At 57.4% G+C, this 19730-nt stretch overlaps 1 protein-coding gene across 2 annotated transcripts in view; it reads left to right on the top strand.

Annotated features, from left to right (window-relative positions):
- Positions 1-19730, top strand: part of LASP1 (LIM and SH3 protein 1) — a 33370-nt gene that overhangs the window by 2571 nt on the left and 11069 nt on the right. The window contains exons 2-3 of one of the 2 annotated variants that reach the window (XM_037411161.1): positions 2419-2513; positions 16562-16646. In XM_037411161.1, coding sequence (XP_037267058.1) covers positions 2419-2513; positions 16562-16646 — 180 coding nt within the window. Of the gene's footprint in view, positions 1-2418; positions 2514-16561; positions 16647-19730 lie in introns of those variants that run through there. The other variant, XM_037411162.1, reaches the window with a different exon arrangement.

Raw genomic sequence — 19730 nt, 5'->3', positions numbered from 1 at the left:
GTGCTGGGAGGGCGAGCTTTATTTCCAGTAGCGTTACTGGAAGCCTCTGTGATTGCTGGTCCCCTGTGTCAGCTCAGTGTTGCAGCTTTCCCTTTAGTGCTGCCTTGGATTCATGGATCCAGCACCAGTGAAAGACAAATTTAGTGGCAGCAAGACTTGGAGGTAGGGTCCTGCTCTTGGTATCTGCTCAGGGTGCAGAGTCTCCTTCATCAGAGCCCTGGCACAGAGGACCCCCCTGCTGAACAGTGCCTAATGCAAACCCAGGCATCAATACGCACTAATGCTCTCTGGCTGGGGTTTGTTGTTGGTTTTTTGTTGATTTTTTTTTTTTGTTGTTTCTGCTGTGCTTACTGCGGAGGCTGCCCCAGGCGAGGGGACAGCTGGCCTTGCCAGATAGTCCTTAGCTCTTGGGAGCCTGGGTATTCCTCGGAGGAGGAGGCTCCAAAGTAGTGTTGGCTGTCGCTCATCTCTGTGTATTTCTAGTGGCATCCCTGTGTTTACCCACAGCTCATGGCACGATGGATGGCCAACAGGCTGGGTGAGGTCTATTAATTACCCCTAATGCGGCCGTAGCTCAACCGAAAGGCTGGAACTTTGCAGATGCCTGCAGAACTCGGGGTTCAGCTGTTGATCTCTGTGTCCGTAAAGAGTCTGAAAGCTGGAAGGGGGAAAATAATCCTGCGCAGGCTGGGATGTGGATGAGGGCGTTGGTACGGAGCGGAGCGTGGTGCACTTAGAAGCCCCCTCGCTGTTAGTGGCAAGCTCTAGAACTTGTGTAACTAGAGGAAAAGAACAAATACGTTGCTCTGAGCAACTGGAAGGAGGTAAATTGTCCTTTCTGGGCTGAGTCATTGCCTTGCAGAGCCGGGGCCGTGTTTGTGCACCGGGGTGTGGTACCTGTGGGTAGGTGGCACAAGGGCTCAGCCTTGGCTCTCGCAGTCTCCTTGCAGGAACACAGACCCAGCCGGTAGTTGCAGTGGTGGAAATGACTTTATTTTTTCCAAGCTTAGTAGTAGAAACTACAGCGACAACCACCAGCTGTTCTCCCGGGGTTTGCTTGCTTGCTGCGGAGTAAATGCGTGCGAGGCTGATCCCTGGTGTCATGCTGTGGGCTTGTCAATTGTCATTTATTTGATGTTCTGAGCTGGCAGCGTGGATTGGGCTTGTTCTTCCCCTGATTTCGCAGGGGATGCTGGGCGGTTCGGGTGCTGTGCAGAGGTGCTTGCTGGAAGAGGGAAGGCAACCCTGGGGCAGGACTTGCCTTACCTGGAATGAGCTAAGACATTGCTCCAGGCTGTACTTTCCCTGTTGCGTGGCTCCTGTCTGGGTGCTTTTCTGTCTGCCGTGCCCGGACTGGTCCCCAAGGTGTCCACACACGGACCCCTCAAAGCCCAGCACAAAGTCTGGTTGCCTGGGGGCTGCAGGGCATCAGCCTTGGTCTGGGGTAGAGCTGCTCGGTGGCTGAGCTGTTCTTCACCAGGTTCCTTCCAGCCTCGAAGTCCAGTCCACGCTTGGACCAGTGAAATGCCAAGTAGAAATAATTTCTTTAAGAGTAGCCTGAAAAACTCCCAACTACTTCCTTAGCGTTCATTAGGTGCTGCAACCCATTCCGTAGGGTGGCGATCTGAATTTTGGGGGCTGTGGTTTTAGCCTGGAGCATTGAGTGTGGCTCAAAGGAGAGTGATGCTGGGGTACAGGACAGCCCAAGGGTGCTGGTGCGAGAGTGGTGGGGGAGAGGATCAAACAGACCTTCACAGCAGTCCCCCTGCCCTGCTGCTGTCACCCCATCCCCACCTCTGCGAGGCTGCAGCCCTGGCAAGGGTGGTCCTAGAGGAGTAGGGGGGGATGAGGGGTGCTAGGGGTGGTCCTGCATCCTCGGGGGCTCTCAGGTTTGGGATTAACCTCATGGGGAGGGTGGGATCTGTGGTGAGGACCGGTGGGCTGTCTGCTTCTGGTGAGAACGTTTGTCTCCAGCTCCTCGGCTGGGTGTCTGTGTGCAGCCTTACCTGACCTGCTCGGCTGGCTATCTCTTGGCTAACAGCAGCAAAAAAAACCCCAAAAGCAGCAACTTCGAAGCCTGGAAACCACCGCCGTTCCCTCTGTGGGCAGGGCTGGTGTCCATTCCCAAGGAGGACCCTTCTCCTGCATCTGCCCCAGCCTATCAATTCCCAGTCTGGAGATAAGGAAGCAAGATGCTGCTATAAATGCACGTAACAAGTGTCGCGTTGGGGAGCATTTAGGGGGGCAGATTTACTTGGTGTCTTAGAATATTGTCTGTCCTCCAGGCTTTGCAGGGGTCGTGGCTGCCGTCTCTAGGCTGGAGGAGCCGCCGCCGAGCTGAAATTGTGCGATTCCAGTGGGACGTGGCCCTGTTTTGCAAGTCACTCGTGTTAACGATTCTTTTGTCTCTGTTTCCAGTTCTGGCATAAAGCATGTTTCCACTGCGAGACCTGCAAGATGACCCTAAACATGAAAAACTACAAGGGCTACGAGAAGAAGCCGTATTGCAACGCGTAAGTCTCTGCTACCTGCTCCCGTGGCCGCTGGGAAAGCGTTGGGATGCTGGAGGCATCCGATGGACCCTGGTCCCTCTTAAGCATCACCCCTCACACCCTGAAACGAGGGGTGCCAGGCACCCCGTCCTCTGCAAAAACACTTTCCCGGCTGCTCTGCGGCGTTTTCTGGGGGTGCTTGTGAAGCCCTGGCCAAAGGGGTCGCACAAGCCAATTAATGCTGATATTAAAACGGTGTTTTCCAGGCTTAAATGCCAGCTGGATGCTGCTCTCCAGCTCGGGCAGCCAAAGGGTGGAAAAAATTCAAACACAGGCAGGCGTTTACGTGGAGTTGAACTTAATCTGTGTCCCCTTAAAGAAAGGGAAATAAAAAGGTGTTTGTACGCCCCCCCCCCCCCCAGCTGGATATGGCTGTCTGGGGGGAGGAGACGTGCCCCTGTGTGCAGAGGGGGGTGGGGTGGGATGGGATGTGTTTCTTAACGTCTATAATGCAGCTTGGCAATAAGATATTTTTTTTTCTAGCTGCTGCTTATACCTTAACGATTGTCGGAAAGAAAATTAAATACCATAATACTACTTAGGCCTTGCATAGTAGTTCACGGAGTACTTGAAAAACGTTAATCCTGACAACATCCTTGTAAGATGGGTATTACCCTGCTGATGTCGAAGGAAAGGGGAAATGGTGAGACTGTCGGCTCTACGGCGCCTTAGTAAAACCCTCCCGCTTGTATAGCCCTTGTAGGTTGGTTATTGCTGATATCGGGCATTGGTGGTGCCTGTGGCTTGTCCAAAGTCCAGAATTTCTGTGGAACTGAGAGGAGACTTGGAGCATTCGAGTGTCGGGTGGTGGTGTTGCCTGAAATGCAGGGTGGCAATCGTGTGACAAGTAGGAAGTAACTCTCGGTGTAGTTACTATGGAGCTACTAGAGCTCCAGCTTGTGAGGTGACATGGGGAACCTCCTGGAGCAGTATGAGGGGGGAACCGGCGGGGTGAACTGTTGGTTAGAGGGATGCTTGTGGCTGTGTGGGGGTCTCAGCCCACCACGGTGGTCCAGCCAGCCTGGGATGTGGGAACTTGAGAGCCGGGTTTGTGGAGAGTTGGAGGAGAGAAGACCCCTGAGCGATTGATCCTTAGCGCCCCGAACCAAAGCGTGCTGCGGTGGGTGGGCGGTGGGCAGCCTGGTGCCAGCTCTGGGATGTGCCACCATCCCTGGTGGCCCTGGTCCTGGGGCTGGGGTCCTGTGCTGGTGCTCCCTCCCTCCAGGCTGCTGGAAGGGAAGTGGGATAATAATGGGAAATTCCTGAGATTCCAAGGAGTCTGCGCAACCTCGACCCATCTCAGTTTCTCAACCCCCTCTGCTCCAGAGCTCCCTTTGATGCTGGCTTGCTGTCTTAACCCTTTGAGAGCCTCCCTGAAGAGGAGGCAGCTGCCTGCCTTGCCTGTACCCCAGGGCAGCCCTGGATGTTCTCAGAAACCTGTGTGAAATGTTTTCTCCTCCCTACTTCACCTGGCGGTGCCTTAGAGAGAAGCGAGAGCAGCTGAGAGCTGCTGGCATGGGGAGGCTTTGCCTCCAGCAGCTGCCGGGGTGGAGGCGGGAAGGTGCCGGTGCCCAGGCGTGGGGAGAAGGGAAAGATGCTCTAGGCAGAGGAACGTGGGTTTGGGTGGGTTTGGTTCCTTCCCAGCTGCTGCCCCCAGAAGATCCTGGGAAGGGAATATCCTGGGAAGGAGGAACCATCCAGGCAAGGGGAGTGTGTCCCCCAAAGGGCAGCCCCGGGGGAGCCCACCCTTTCCAAAGAGCTCTGGCTGGTGTTGGAGTTGAGGGGCAACCTACCTCTTCTATCTCCAGAGGAGGGGGTGGAAAAGCAACGTTTATCCTGGCAGGGAAGAGGCTGCTTTTGTGAACATGCCTTAGCACAGGGTCCCCTCTGTTTGAGCCGTGGCCTTCTGCCAAATTCCTGAGTTTCTTTCTTCAAGAGAGCAGGAGGAAGAGGGCTGGGCTTCCTCCCTATCTGATGTTACCCCAGCAATAAGTTGTGTGAAGCCTTTCAAGAAGGTGGCTGGTGAACGCTGCCCGCTGCTCTCCCCGTGCCCATCGGCACTGGGAACTGGCTGGGTGGCAGATGTCACTCTCTTCACCCTCCTCACCGTCCCCCTTTTGACTTCAGCTGGGTGCTGGGGTGTCTGGTTGTGGGCTGGAGGCTGGGCTCACCTCTTGACACAAGCACTGAGGGGTGGGAGGGCGATACCCCGGTGAAGTTTGAGGTTTCTGCAAATGAAGGGTGGGGGGGAGCCGGCAAAGGGCAGGCAAGGCTGCCCGCGCATCCGAGGGGACCAGCTGCTCCCGAATGTGCGTTGTATATAGGTTTATATCCACAGCTGAGCGCTGTGCTGCGCTGGCCGGGCTGGGGGATCGGCGTTGAGTCCCGATGGAGGTGGTCAGGGCTCTGCCCCCTCCTCCCAGACAGCCCCCGTGGCTGGTAGCTCTGCGCTTTGCCTCACCGCAGCTCGGTGTGCGGCGTCAGCCGGGGCCTTGGAAATCCTGTCTGAGCATCCGAAGCCGTGTGTTTGGTCTGGGGGGACTTCAGGCTTCACCTGCATCCTCAGAGACATCGCTGGGCAGCGCGGCTGCTTGAGATGCAGAGGAGCTGGCACACGCCTGGGCACAGGGCTGTGCCCAGGTGGGGAGAAGGAGCAATATCCAGTGTGAGAAGCTCCTTTTCTGCCTCCATCTTGGTGACCAGGATGTCCTGCTCCTCTCCTGCAGGACGTCTAGCCGAGACCCGAGGCTGGGCTTTATCCCAGAGCTGTTCCTTTGCCTGGATTTGCGCTGCTGATCAAGCAGTTGCCCTGTTGGATGCATCTCTGGCTGCGCACATGCATCCCCAGCTGCTGGAGCGTGGCTGCTCAGAGGGGCTGCCTGCACACCCCACAGTGCTAGAGCTTTTTTTTTTTAATTTTTATTATTATTATTATTATTATTATTTCCTTACCGCTGCAGCCTAGCTGGCAGGAAGTTAATGGCCTCCTTGCTCAGCAGTCCCTCCTCCCCCACCAAGGAGAAGCAGCCTGGCCTGAGATGCAGCATCCTTTGTTTGATCCTGCGTGCGGAGGTGATGCTGCCAATCCAGACCCTCCACAAACCTTCGCAGTCCTGGCTCCGGCTGCCCTGCCGGTGCAGAGCACGAGGAAACCCCAATCCCGGTGCTGCTGCTGCATCTCCGCATCCCCTTTCCTAAACTGCATTTTTTTTTTTTTCCTCCTCAAAAAGGGGCTAAAGGCGATGCAAGACTGCCAAAAATATCTTCCGTAGGTGTGTCGGCAGGGTCCCTGCTGTCTCCATCTGCCGTGCTTGCGTGCCTTCAGCTTGCCTTCAAGGAGCTGACGTGCCTTGCGGAGAACCCACACCCGGCGTGGCGGTGGCGTGCGGGATATCCCGAGGGATTGGGATCTCGGGGCTGACATTCCTCTTCACTGAGTCAGGGAATCGGGGAGCAGCTCCTGGCTCCACAGCTGCTTCCCTAGACCTGGCGTTGGGCACAGCACCTCCGAACGGGAGCTGGGAAACCTTCAGTTCCTGGGGATGACCCAAAGAACCTCCCTGGTGGATTTATCACCATTAAAATTTTTGCCTTTCCGCACGACGCGAGCGGTCCAATACCTCTGGGCTAACTCCTCGCTTGGAAAAAGTTACCGAGCGGCTCTGAGCTCCGCAAGGAGCCAGCGAGATCCGTTCTTGGCATTCGTCCCTGCTCCATCTGGTAGCAGCCTACTACGTTAATAAAGTGATCTTCCAAGTTTTGAGGGAGCTGGGGGGGGAGGGGGGGGGCAGGAAGGGAAAGGGGAACAACTGTGTTGCTGGGACGGAGTCCAGGTGTTTATCCCGTGCTTTATTTGTGCCGGGTTTCTGGATGAGAACTGCTTTTCTGTCTCGCTGCGCACACTTTGCGTGCCGGGGAGCTCTGAGCAGGCTCTGCTTTTTGCTGTGGTGTAGATGCAAGCTGGCATCCCTGTATGGGGGAGGGGCAAGGACCCCCCCCCCCCAACTCATGGCTTGGAGTTGCTGGGGGATGCAGGATGCTCCTGCACTGGGGGAAGGGCTTCCCTGGTGCATCTTCTGGGGTGTGGGGTATGGGAATGCTGTGATTTAATGGCTGGAAATAGCAGTGAATCTGCTTTAGGGTGGAGTGTCTGATTTCTGAAGGGCTTATTCCAAGTGCTGTCCGTGCCACAGACCTCTCATCCGTGACACTTTTCCTCCTGGAAACCCAAAGTCCTTCTGCAGGGCTCTGGTGCCGTCCTCCAGCCCAGCCGTGGGGGTCACCTCTCCGTGGCTGATTCTCCCTGCAGCCCAGCGCGATAGCTTTAAACTGGTGATGCCCTGGTGTGCAGAAGCCAAAGTTGTTAGGGTTTTTTTGTTGGGTTTTTTTTTTGGGGGGGGGGGAGGGATGAAGCCTCTGGAGGGGGGGGTGAGGGGAAAAAAATCTTACTGTGACTCTGTGCAGGTGACTCCTCACCCTGCATTGCCGCGTTGCTCCTTCCCAATAGCTCCAGGTGTTCTCCACCCTTCTGGGAGACGTTTCTCAACTGCTCCTGGAGTGAGGAGCAGGGGAACGTGCTCCTGCTTCAGGTGTTTGGTCCCTGCTTATTGTTAGAGACTGAACCACCCTGACGAAGCGGATGGCGAGTGAGCTTGTTCTCCAAGAACGCTATTCCCTGCGGTCAGGGTGTGCAGCGCCGGTGCACTGGGGTCCTCCCGCTGTCACAGTCCTGCTGCACCCAGAGCCCAGCAAAACCCAGCCCAGGGGGGTTGGTGGGTTTGGGCAGGACCCCAGGGCTCGGCAGCCCTGCCCAGGTGAGGGGGTGGCAGCCCCTCTGTGCCCCCCAGGCCAGGAGAGCAGGGCTTGGGCTGAGGCTGCAGCAAGGGCTGCCCAGCGTCGACCTTGCCCGGGGTGGGGGGGAAAGGCTGCAGATGAATGTTGACTTTCCTAAACTTGCTTATCCATGCCCGGGGCCAAAAAACCTTGTGGAAAAACCCAGCTCCGTTGCGATGCCGGCTCTGTTCCCAGAAACAGCGATGGGGGGAGGGTGGGACAGGCACTGCTCTGCTTCGGGGGCTCAGTGATGGGGGCGGGGGGGCTCTTGCCAGAAGTGACTCCTGGCTTCACAGCTTGGCAATCCCTGTTCCCCTGTGTTCGTTTGTAATCTTTCCATTCCGGATTAAAGCAGGTTTGTGACAACAGGCTGGGTTTTGCTCGGGTGTGCGGGACCCTTGGGAGCTGCTGGTGGAGTTTTTGGGGAGGGGGGCGAGGTGGAAGCTGCCCGTGCCGATCAAGAGAAGAGCAAAACCGCTGTTGTCCCACGTAGCCAGCCACGCTGGAGCTGGTAGTGATGGGGTTTTGCTTTTCCAGGCCCCCCCCGCCAAGCCCTGTGCCAGCCTGGCCCCGGTACACTGGGTGGGCAAAGGGGGGGGTCCTTGGGGAACGGTGTCCTGCAAAGTTGTGGTCCGGGTTTAGGTTGTGCAAAGCCAGTTTGGAGGCGGACTGGGAGCAGATGCTGGGAGAAGGGAGCAGATGCTGGGAGAAGGATGCAGCTGCACACGTGGAGGGCTGGACCAGCCATTTTGGCAGCATTTTCCCTGAAAATGCTGGTAGGAACTGAAGTCGTTCTTCGCAGCCTGTTCTTTGATAGTAGGATGTTTGCAAGCCCTCTGCAATGCAAAAAAAAAAAAAAAAAGCCTATGCAAGCGGCATGATGCTGCCTTTATTATTAACAAAAGAACAATTTATTATTTTTATTTTTTTTTTTAGCTTGTCCCCAAGAATCAGCAACTCTTTGAAAGGCAGGATGTGAACTTGGGAGCCTTCTGGCAGAGCAGAGCTGATTGCTTCCCTTGTTTAACTCTTCTTTCCCAAAACCCTGGTGCAGCTGCACAAAGGTGACTGTCACCTCTGGGGGCTGCAGATTTGGGGGTGTCGGGGGGGGGCGGGGGGATGGTGTATCTGCATCCAGGGGTGAAGGCTGTGTCGCTGCTCCCTGGACAAGTCTGCCAAAAGCACTTGCTTGCAAGCAGCCTGTGTTGCCTACAAGCGACACGTTGAGCCAGAAAGGCTCTTCTAAACACTCAGTCATCTCACACATGATCTGTGGTGTAAACTCGCCTCGCTGGGGGAACAGATACGGGTGTCTGAGTCACGCTGAAGACGCAGCGTCCGCATCCCGTAGCCAGCAGACCTGCATCAGTTGGCTCTTTGCAGAGCGGCTGGGCAGTGCCATGCTGTGCTTCAGCGGGTTTTTACAGCCGTGTCCCACCAGGCTCTTCCTTGCAGAAGTTTAACTCTGTTTCCAGCTTTTGAGAAGCTCCGAAATCGAAGTTCAAGTGCTGCCGCTTGGCTTCCCGGGAAGGCAGTGCTGGGGGGTGGATGCTGCTTGTAGGGCAGGGCTGGGATGCGATGGGGTGCAAGTGCTTGGAGTCACACTGGTCTGGAAGTGGGATCACTGGCAAACCCTTTACCTCGGGGTCCGGGGGGGGGGTGAAAATACTGCCAAGGTGCCATCAGCTGAGGGGTCACAGAACTGAGCCCCCAGTGCTGATATGGGGCTGTCTCCGGTGGGTGTATGGGGAGGGGTGGGCTGTGTTGGCGTTCTAGAAGATCTCTGCTGGAAGAGCCTCTAATGTAGCCTTGCCTCTGGTGGTGCAGCTATTGCTGGTGGCTCCTCACCGTGAGCTGGGTGGGCTCCTGCCGCCCTGGCAGCGTGAGGCTGCCCGCAGCGATGCTGGGGGAGACGGGGGGAGGGATGCACGGAACCTTGCCGTCAGCAGCGGGGTACGCTCCCATCTGCCTCGCAGTTGCTGCGGTTGGGGAACTCCTAATGCGGGAGCCAGACGGGCTCTATCTGGCTGGAGGAGACTCGACTGACCTGGTTTAGCAACGCAACAAAAAACCCCGCCGCGGCTGGGGGCTGCGGCTGGACCGGCGCAGCCTCGCCGGGGTGTCTTGCCAAGGGCACCTACGCAGGGTCTGCTACGGGCCGTAACGCTCCTTTTCTTTGGAGGATGACCCGTGTGCCCTGGGGTTTTGGGGGTGCCAAGTGGCTGCCCCCTCTGTGGATGCAGAAAGCAAATGGCTCTGGGGGGTGGGGGGGCAAACAGCCGCTGGGAAGTGGGGCTGCCCTTGCTGTCACTGTGCTCCCCCCGCCCCCCCCCCCCCCCCCCCCGAGCTGGCTGCTCGATGACTTCTGCAGCGTGTGAAATCTGGGGTGGCTTTTCTTAGCGTCTCTCCTGCTGGGTGCAATCACCTGAGGTCCTGGGGCTGCAGAGGGAAGGGGGGGGGGGGGGTTCTGCCAGCTCCCAGCGAGGATGCGACGTTGGCGATGCTGCCCTGAGCCTCAGCTCCATCACGTGTCCCTCTGCCCCACATACTCGCGTGCTGCTTGGCTTAATCTGACAGCAGCCCCCCGCGGCGGGGGGGATCGGGCGGGGGGAGGGATCCCATGTGTCCCATCCGTTCAACTCTAATCAGGCGGAGGATGGATGCCAGCGGTGTCTGCGAGGAGAGACACCGAAGCGCGAGGCTGAGCCACCAGCTGTCTGGCGGCTCTGCCCCCGAGACCAGCAGGCTCCTCTCCATCACTTGTTAAAATAACGCATCTCTGCCGGGGTGGCGGAGCAGCTGGGGGGGATGCCGAGGGCTCGACGCTTGCTCGTCCTGCCTGGGCTCTCATCCCTCCTGCCTCGCAGCCACCGCTGCATCGACGAAGCTGCAAAGCACCAGGTGGTCCCTGAGACCCACTGAAACTTGGCTCCCTCCTCATCCCCTCCGGCGGGGAAAACACCGTGACGCTCCTGCCAAAACAGGAGCAAAGCCTTTAGATGCTGTTGTAGCATCAGCCAGAAGCGGGGCCACCTCCCTACAGGTAGCTTGCATGGGTGGGTTTTATTTTATTATTTTATTTTATTTTCCCCTGGCTCCCGTTTGTTCTTGAAAGGTTACTGGTTTTGCCTGAACAGCTATTACTTAGCAGCAGACTTTACACAAATGTCACATCTGAGGGTGCGTGGGACTAATTATTTCCTTGCAGTTTGTCAGGAGAGGGATGGTTTGAAGCGGCTTCGCCCCGTTTGTCATCTCGAGCTGCTTGCACCAAGAGCCTGCGGAGCCCAGAGTGGTTTTTTTCTAAGGACCCTTCAGGGCTCCATCTTCTCTTATGGGACTTCTGTTCCCTGCACAGTTCTCCACCTGTTGCACCAACTTGGGAAACAAGTGCTGCTGCAGCAGAGGGAGGGAGTGAAGGGCAGCAGGGCAGGTGTGCCCATGTCACCGGAGCAGACACCAGCGTGACACCAGTGTGACACTGGCAGGGTGGCCAGGCGAGCTCTCGTGACGTGGTCCCTCCTGCGGCTCCTGGCAGGCAGCCTCCTTCCTCCGTGGACTTTGGGCTCGGTGCTTAGTGGAAGCTGCCGTGGCCGGCACAGAAATTCCTGCCGGTTCCAGCTTGGGCTGTGGTGCCTGGTGGTGGGGATGGCTGGTGCTCGCAGCGGTGGCCTTGGTGCGTTGCTCATGCTGCTTCTGAAAGAGGGAGGCAGGTTGAGCAATAAGCGCCCTCCCCCTTCCCTGCTTCCCCAGCCAAGACCTATTTCTGGGAAGGCTGGGGGAGGGCAGCGAGGACCCACAGCTCTGCTCCTCCTTCCCTTTCCACTGGGAGAAGGGGGAGAAGCGGGTCCACTCCGCCAGGAGACCATCCCCACGCCAGGAGGGACGAGCCCACCCCCCCTGCGGATCCCGCGGGTGCCCCGTTCCCACGCACACGCCGCCTCCCGCGCTCCCAACCCAATGCAATTCGCTCGCTGCCTTCTCATTAAGATTTAATTTATTGCTGACTCTTATTGTGGCTGATTCTCACGCAGAGGAGCCAGTTTTCCCCTCTCTGGTGTGTGGCAGGGATCTGGGCGTCTGTGTTTGTGCTGGGCAGGGGGAAGCACTGGTTTGGGCAGGGGGGCTGGCTGTTCCAGGGATCTCCCAGCCTTAAATTCCCTAGGGGTTGAAATGCCTTTTCTTGATCAGGCAGATCCCATGAGCTGGGCAGAAAAGCGATGCCTAATCTTCAGGGGAGATGCTCAACTTGTGCATTTCATCCTACGTACACCTGGCGCAGGTGGACAGGTTACTCCTGCCCGCTAACACCGGGCCGTGGGGGCTCAAGGAGCTGCCTTAAATCCTTGGGAGTTTTCCACAAAAATCAAACAGAAATAGAAACTTCATTCCAGCTCGGTCTGTGCAGTCTATGGCTGTTTCTTCCTCTCCCTTGCAGCTGTAGCAGGGCAGAGCGGCTGTGGGCACAGTGTTGCTGTAAATGCAAGCAGCGGGGCTGTTAACTGTCTTGCAGCTTATTTTTATTTCTTTTTATTTAAATTATTTTTTTTCTCCCAATGACCGTGGCTTTTCAGTTTTCTGTGAGCTCTCCACGGGGATGAATTTCATTTCCAGCCCTCGCACCAACTGGGGCTTCCCTCCTCCTTGTATCTGGAGGTTGCTGCTGGGGACTCTTGTCTTCTCCCAAGCGTTATTAGCATGCCCAGGGCATGGGATGCGGTTGCCACGGCAACGGGATGATTTCCACTGGCAGCACCAGCAGATAGTACGGGAGCTCCTGGGCCGTGGCTGAGCCGTAAATGCAGCTTTGGCTGGGGATGCACACAACTTAAAATTTGCATTTGCCCTTTGCAGGAGCCGTGTGTCCCACTGTGTGGCTTCCCTGCCAGCCTGGGGCTGCCTGCAGCCCCCCAGCTCAGCACCCTTCAGGGGATGGGGCTGTTAAAATGGGACATCTCTATAAAAGCTGCTGCTGAGCAGCAGGAAAATCCTCTGGATGTGCAAAGACCCCGGGCGGTGGTGATGGCGCTTGGCTCTCCCCGTGGGACCGGGATGGAGCTCTGTTCCCGTTCTGGAGCCAGGTCTGGGGCTGCTCTGCGTAGCCCGCTGCCTTCCAGACCTGCTCTGCAAATAAAGAATTAGTGACCTGGGGGGGGAGCATTTGGGGTCTGAGCTGTTTGTACTTCCTAGCTGGCTTTGTTTTCTTTGCCCTTGGCGTGAGTGAGGCAGTGACTTCCAAGAAACTCAGGAAAGGGCTCCAGGATGCGAGCGGCAACTCGGCTAAAACAAGAGACACTTCTCAGGACTGTCCTCTCATGCCCCTGTAAGCTGAGGTAGTGCACTTATTGGATTAGCGCTACTGTTAATTAAGCCCCAGCTCCCCCAGCAGCTGCCTAATGGCACTTGGGTTTGGCCAAAACCAATGCCCGTCTCCTGCCGATGGTGGCTGCTCCCGGCTGCCCAGCAGGTACCAGCCTCCCCGCGGCTGTAACGTGGCGCTGCCCCTTTGGAAGGGGAAGGATTTGTCCCTGGGAGCAGCTGAGGTGCGGCCCCCCTTGAGGCGGGGGGGGGGCTGTTACATGCAAACCCCCTCAGCCACCAAGGCTTCTCGGCTGCTACAAAGGGGTTTTGTCATCTTTGCAATGCCAAAAGGACCTGCTTCCCTCCGTGCCGTCTCCTCAAGGTACGGATGCATCAACTCAGCGACTCACACGGGTGCAGCAGCCCTCGCAGGAGCAATCTTGGCTCACCAGAGCCCAAGCTGGGCCAGCATTATTTAGGTGGAGTCCCTGCCTTGCCAGCCCCCCCGGACTGTTCATCCCTGCCGGCAGCAGACAGCAGCTGGGATGGATTTGGTCCCAAGGTGCCTTATGCTGTTTTGTTGCTTCTAAAGCATCACTCGCCCCTGCAGCAGCGGCGGTAGCCGAGCCTTTGCCGAGGTGCCTGGCAGAGGGGGGGGATCAGGGCAGCACCCACCCAGACACCCATGCTCCAGTGGCACTGGGAGAGCAGGAACCGTGGCCAAAATGCCTTAAATCAACAGCAAACCCATGCCCAGGTCTGGAGGGGGGGGGTCCTCCCGCTGTCCATCACTCCTGGTGAGCGCAGGACCCGCCTGGGGAATCGGTTTTATCCTTATCGGAGTCTTGACGCCGGAATTCCTGGCAGCAAGTGGGCGGCAGCTCGGTGAGGCACTGGCTGTGATGGTGCATCCCAGTGTGAAGCTGTGACACACCAGTGCCCGAAGGTAGTGGGGCAGGGAGCCTGGACTCACAGTATTATATCCCCCCTAATCAGATTAATCTAAACAGAGATTAAGCCGCATCCTTCAAGCAGCCGGTGATCTGTTTGTATAAAACTGATTCTTGTCATTGTTGATCTTATTGCTGGATGTTTTGGGGGGCTGTGGGGGGTTTGTTTAGGCTTACGGTGTGGGTACGGCCGCATCCTCTGTGCATCCCCCACCCCCTGTGCCGGTGAAGGATGAGGGGGGGCTGGTCCCTGTCAGAAGGGTCCCCCCACTCCCCTAAAGCAGCTGGGATGCTGGTGACAGGACACGGCAGCAGGTGATGTCCAGCAGGATAGGCATCTGGAGCAGGGGGGTAGTGATGTGTTTCAATTTTTTGGGAAGCTGGCTGGGGGGGGGTCCCATGCCAGTAGCACTGGGGAAGAGAGCAGGCAAGAGCTGCTTGCTGAGTTCTCTCTTTTTTTTTTTTTTTTTTCATTCCCCTTTCTGCAAACCACATCTGCACTGTTTGGTCTCTGCCTCTGTGTGTGTGTGGTGGGGGGGGGTTCTCTTTATTTTTTCAGTGAAGCTGAGGCAGCTATTTTTATTCTCGGAGTTTCCTGCATTGCTGCTTGACTGAGGTATGTGCTGCTCTTGCAGGTCTGTGGTTGCCTCTCTGGTGCTGCGCTGCTCCAAGGCCTGACCACGCCGTAATTAGCCTTGCTCAGAGGTGCTAATGCTGATTCTGTAAATAGATAACTGCTAAGGCTGGAGGAGACAAGCGAGAAGCCCAGGGGCTGCTTGAGATCCACAAAGAGCCATTCCGTGTGGCCTGGGAAGGGATGGGAGCAGCTATCCCAGTTTGCTGCGTAGCACTGGGATGAGAGCTTGGTTCAGCCACCAGCTGGGCGACTTACACCCTGAAACGGGGGTGTCAGCGTGGGGCACAAAGCCTTCAGACCCCCAAGAGTGGGTGAGACACCCCCCACCCCCAGTTGTCCTCTGGGAAGGGCTGCGGTCTGTGCTGGGAGGACCGCATAGCTCTGGGCACCTCTTCCAGGAGGATCGCCTGGCTTTGGGAGAGAATTTCTCCAGGTTTTTGAAATTCTCCGTGCATTTGACAGTGAAACCCAGCTGCAGCGTGATGTGCTGCCCCGTGCATCCAGGGGCTGGGGCTGGCTTTGCCTCCCAGCTGCTTTCCCGCACTAGGCAGTGACTCCTGAAATCCCAGTCTGGTCCCGCCACCCAGTTTGGGAATCCTGCTGGAAGCCTCGTGAAGGAGAAACCCCTGCCAGTTTCAAAAGGCAGTTTTCCCCCTTCTTGCTGTCTGCCTGCGGTAGAAGCCCGAAGTGCTGCTGTGGGGTGCCCTCGGTTTGCCATCCCGGGAGAGCAGCTGCCATCTGTTCCGTGTCAGATCTCCTCTCTGGGCTTTTCCTGGGGAGCGTTGTGTGCTGAGGGCTTTGCCTCCGCGGCCGCTGGTGCTGAGCAAGCTGGGAACATTCCTCTTGCAAACTGTTTCCTCTGCAGCGTGTGTGGACACAGCCAGGGTGGCTGCCCGGGCTGGATCTGACCACGGGCAAGAGCATCCGCTGCGATGCAGGGTGGAGCTGATCCCCCTTGAAGGACCAGGACCCAAGAGGTAAAGCACCACGGTGTCAGGACTGACCCTGTGATGCAGGATGGAGCTGACCCCGACTGAAGGACCAGGACCTGAGCAGTAAAGCACCACGGTGTCAGGACTGACCCTGTGATGCAGGATGTGACCCCGACTGAAGGACCAGGACTGGAGAGGTAAAGCACCACAGTGTCAGGACTGACCCTGTGATGCAGGATGGAGCTGACCCCGACTGAAGGACCAGGACCTGAGCAGTAAAGCACCACGGTGTCAGGACTGACCCTGTGATGCAGGATGTGACCCTGACTGAAGGACCAGGACCTGAGCGGTAAAGCACCACGGTGTCAGGACTGACCCTGTGATGCAGGATGGAGCTGACCCCGACTGAAGGACCAGGACCTGAGCGGTAAAGCACCACGGTGTCAGGACTGACCCTGTGATGCAGGATGGAGCTGACCCCGACTGAAGGACCAGGACCTGAGCGGTAAAGCACCACGGTGTCAGGACTGACCCTGTGATGCAGGATGTGACCCCGACTGAAGGACCAGGACCCGAGCAGTAAAGCTGCTGGCTCGTAGCCAGACCACGCCGGAGGTCTCCTGCCTTACGCTCCCCTTCCAGGCGTATCCTATGGATCCACCAAACACCCCGAACTGGCACGGATGAGTAGCGGATGAGTAGCACAGCCCGTGCCCCAAGACGGGCACAGTTACGCCAGCTTGGTTTATGCCAGGGTTGTGATATTCTGCAGCACCAGGAAACCATGAAGCGAGGCTTGTGTGGCCGAAACTTCAGTAAAATAAGCAAGTGAAACCACCCCGCTGCCCTCTGAGCCTTCAAAGTCATTGTAAACCAGCGCGTTAGCAGCGTTTGCGTGGACTAAGTTACCCCGAGGAGTGTTTAATGAAACGCTGAAGATGTGTTAAGGTCTCTCCAGAAATCAGAGGAGAAACCTGGAATGGTTTTGTGCCCTGGGGGGAAAACAACCCAACCCTCCCCTTCCTTTCTTTTGATAAAACTGAAGTTTAGCTTAAGCCAGTGTATGGAGACTGGGAGGGAACTGGTGGGGAATGTGAATGGGCTGGGGAAGGTGTCAGGCACCTGCCAGGGCGCTCGGTGAGAAATCCCATCGGTGAGAAATCCCGTCATCCCAGACGGCTCCTGCCAAACCTGCGTGTCACTGTGCCCACAGCCCCGGCTGCGCTGCCCCTCGCTGCGATGCTCCGGCGGGGGGCACCTGGATCTCCTGGGGGTGCTGGTCGTGGGGTGGGTGGGAGAGGGCGGTGAGCGTGCCCGTGGGCACGCCGTGGCTAACCATCTCCCTTCCCTCCGCAGACACTACCCGAAGCAGTCCTTCACCATGGTGGCAGACACTCCCGAGAACCTGCGCCTAAAGCAGCAGAGCGAGCTTCAGAGCCAGGTGAGCGTGGGGGTCTCCTCACCCCGGGGACCACCGTGCTTCACCCCATCGCCCGCCGGCCTCCCGTGCTCTGGTGCTTCCCCACAGCCTCGCACGGGGGAGGTTTGGGCGGTGGGTCCCTCCTGTTGGGTCTCACCCATCTCAGCGCCGTCGGGTCCCTTCATCTGTGGCTGCTGGGACCCCCCCAGTGCAATGCAGTCCGCTTCTCCCAGTCCACGCCTTGCACCAGTTTACCTTTTCCCAGCTGACATCCAGCCACACGATGGGGTGAAACAGCAAATAAAATAACTTCGTGTGGACAGGCGCTGGCTCTCTAGGCGGGTGTTTCGGGTAAACCCAAAGCTTGCAGGGCTTGAAAGCTCCGGCAAGCAGAAATAAACAGATAGAAGGGATAAGGACTGGCGCAGATAAGGATTTCTTTCTCTGGTGGGAAGAGCAGAGCCTGTTTGAGAAGGGTGTTGTCCAGACACGTCCCATTTTAGACCCTGAAGGTGTCCCTGGATCAGCAAAAGTCCCCAGCCTGGATGGGTGGCTGCGGGCTGGGTCCAGGCGCCGGTAACTCCCAGTGCTGCGGTGGGAGCTGGTCCCTCGGGTGGCCGAGGAGCCGTCCCTGGCTGCCTTCTCTTGTCCCAGACACGGAGAACAGAAATGGGAGCATCAGTTTTGCAGAGAAACTGCTGGAAGGGTGAGGTTAGCACAGAAATGGGCAGCTTTGGGGGCTGCCCATCCTTGGTGGGACTTTGCCGCGAGGCTGTTGGCAAAGCATCTGAGGTGATGCCCTGGACCGTTGTCACCAGCTTTGACGTCGCGGAGCGGCGGGCGTGCGCTCCACGTACGCTGCACCGGAGGAAAACGCATCTGGCTGCAATTTTAGCTGGGGTCAGCATCTCTCAGGAGAATGCAGGATGTGGCAACTCTTCTGGGTATCTGTTTAATTTCTGTTTTCCTTTGAAAAGGGGCAGAAAGCCTGCCCAGAGCGCTGCCAGCGAGGTGCGGTGACTCAGCTCGGTGTTGGTCCTGGGCGGAGAGAGGGCAGCTCCGGATCTGCCGTGGCGTTTTCAGGGAGAACAGTCGGTTTGGGGGGACCAGTGCACTCCTGTGAAGGATGCGGTGGGCGACCGTGCTTTTCCCACTAGCCTGAGAGTGTCAGGAGCTGGGAAGCAGGTTGCCTGGGAGTGCACCCCGCGGCAGCGGAGGAGGGGGAACCTCAGGACCTCACCTTGAGCGGATGGAGCCGGTGGTGCCGGTGCAGCTGGCATCGAGTTTTGAAACCTCTGCTTTTGTAAGGTCTCTTCCTCGAAGCGAGTTGCACAACAGCTCCCTGGCTTGCACAAGCGCAGCTTGGCTCGAAGCTCAGCCTGGGGCTGGCGTTGTGGTCCCGAGGGCGCAGGAAAAAAGGGGACACCATTGCTTTTTCTCGGGAACCAGCGAGATAACGCTGCGCTGAGTGGTCTGGTGTCTCCGGTGCTGTTTTTACAATTAATTCAGGCTCTTCATTAGTTGTTGCTTATTAAAGGAGACCCTGGGGAGGGCGTGTGCTCTGCTGCCTGGGCTTTTCTGTAGCTGCTGGGGACTTTCAGCTCCTCGTGTTGTGTGGGAGGTGGCTGGGGGCAGAGCCAGCTGCCTTGCAGGGGGCAGGGGGGTCTTAGTCTTTCGAGCCTGCATCTCCAAAAGTCGGTCACTACAACCAAAACGCCATCGGGACCGCTGTCCCTGGGGGAGAAGCAGCCATGCCCAGCTCCAGGTGGTCTCCTGGACTTGGGGACTGGAGCTGGGATAGCGCAGTCGGAATTGCATGTCGGAAGAGGGGCTGGGGTGCAGGCAGGGTCATGCAGGCTGCCAGATACCAGCACCCCACCTCTTCGGTGCTGGTTTCCCACCAGGATGAGCTGCAAAAGTAGGACTTCTCTGAATGCGAGGGAGCAGAGGGTGCTTGGCTGCATTTGCATGCTGACCCAGCGCCTGCGGAGGGGCCGGGGAGGGATGCCGGAGCGGTGGGAGGGAGGTGGCAAAGCTGAGCCAGGTGGGAACTGCCAGGCTGGATCTCCCTGAGCCCTGGGCAGGATGGATCCTAAACACACTTCAGATAAGATCTTAATTCCTCTCTGCCTACAAAGGGAGTCTCCTACATTCCAAGCAGCAAACATTTGTATTTCTTGAAGCACTCTGGTTTATTGACAATCTTTTCTTACTAATTGCAGGAGCTGAGCAAACCCTGGGGGATGGGAATAGGTCAGTTCAGCCCTTGCAGAACAGGCAGCAGGGTTCAGTCTTGCAAAATGATCTGGATGAGCTGGAGCTGTTAGGTGAGAGAGGGAAAGGCTTGTGGAGAAGGGCTGGTCACCTGCAAAGCGCATCCTGGCTAAGGCTGCTGGGACGGGCAGAGCTCGGCACATGGAACTCATAGTACGGCGATTCCTGGTGGAGTAGGATCGGGGTTACGGGATCAGTCGCATCTTGCTGTCAAGTTTGCATTTGTCAGCCCAGCCCCGGCTGACTTTGGTCCTGGGTGCGAGGCTTCACCCTGAGCCTGTGTCCCTCTGGAGAAGCTGTGGCTGGCAGCAGGAGAAGAGAAATCGCTGGCTCTGTGTCCTCTGCAAGGGATTCCGAACTGCTAGGGGGTTGTTCCCTGGTGGTAAGCGTGATGCTCCCCAGCAGTTTTGCCTGTTCCCCTGGAGCCCCGTGGCTCCCATGGGGCTGGAGGACCGCTCTCCTTGTGGATGACCCTGAAGAGGCTGATTCTCTATTTCCTCCCACCAAAAATACACTGTCCATCCATCCATTCATCCATCCATCCATCCACCCTGGTGTGACGGAAAAAGCCAGCGGCTCACCGGGGCCGTGGCGATGGGCAGCTGCGTGCCGAGCCGGAGCGGTTCCATGCCACTCCCGACCCCTCGGTTATTTGTGTCTGCTGAGAAGGCGTATCCCATTCCGGTCACCGGTAGATCCTGGCTAATGATGTCTTGTGTGGCTAAATGAGTCTCCGAAGTGACAGCCTTTGCGCCTGCAGCCGCCTCTTACAGCCCACGTGTGGCAAGAAAATTGCAGGTTCCCATCCTGGGGCTCCTCTGCCAAACTCTT

This window comes from Falco rusticolus, chromosome 18 (genome assembly GCF_015220075.1).
Source record: "Falco rusticolus isolate bFalRus1 chromosome 18, bFalRus1.pri, whole genome shotgun sequence".
Taxonomy (NCBI): domain Eukaryota; kingdom Metazoa; phylum Chordata; class Aves; order Falconiformes; family Falconidae; genus Falco; species Falco rusticolus.
The sequence above is the reverse complement of the archived record's forward strand: the minus strand, read 5'-3'. Positions and strand labels throughout refer to the sequence as shown.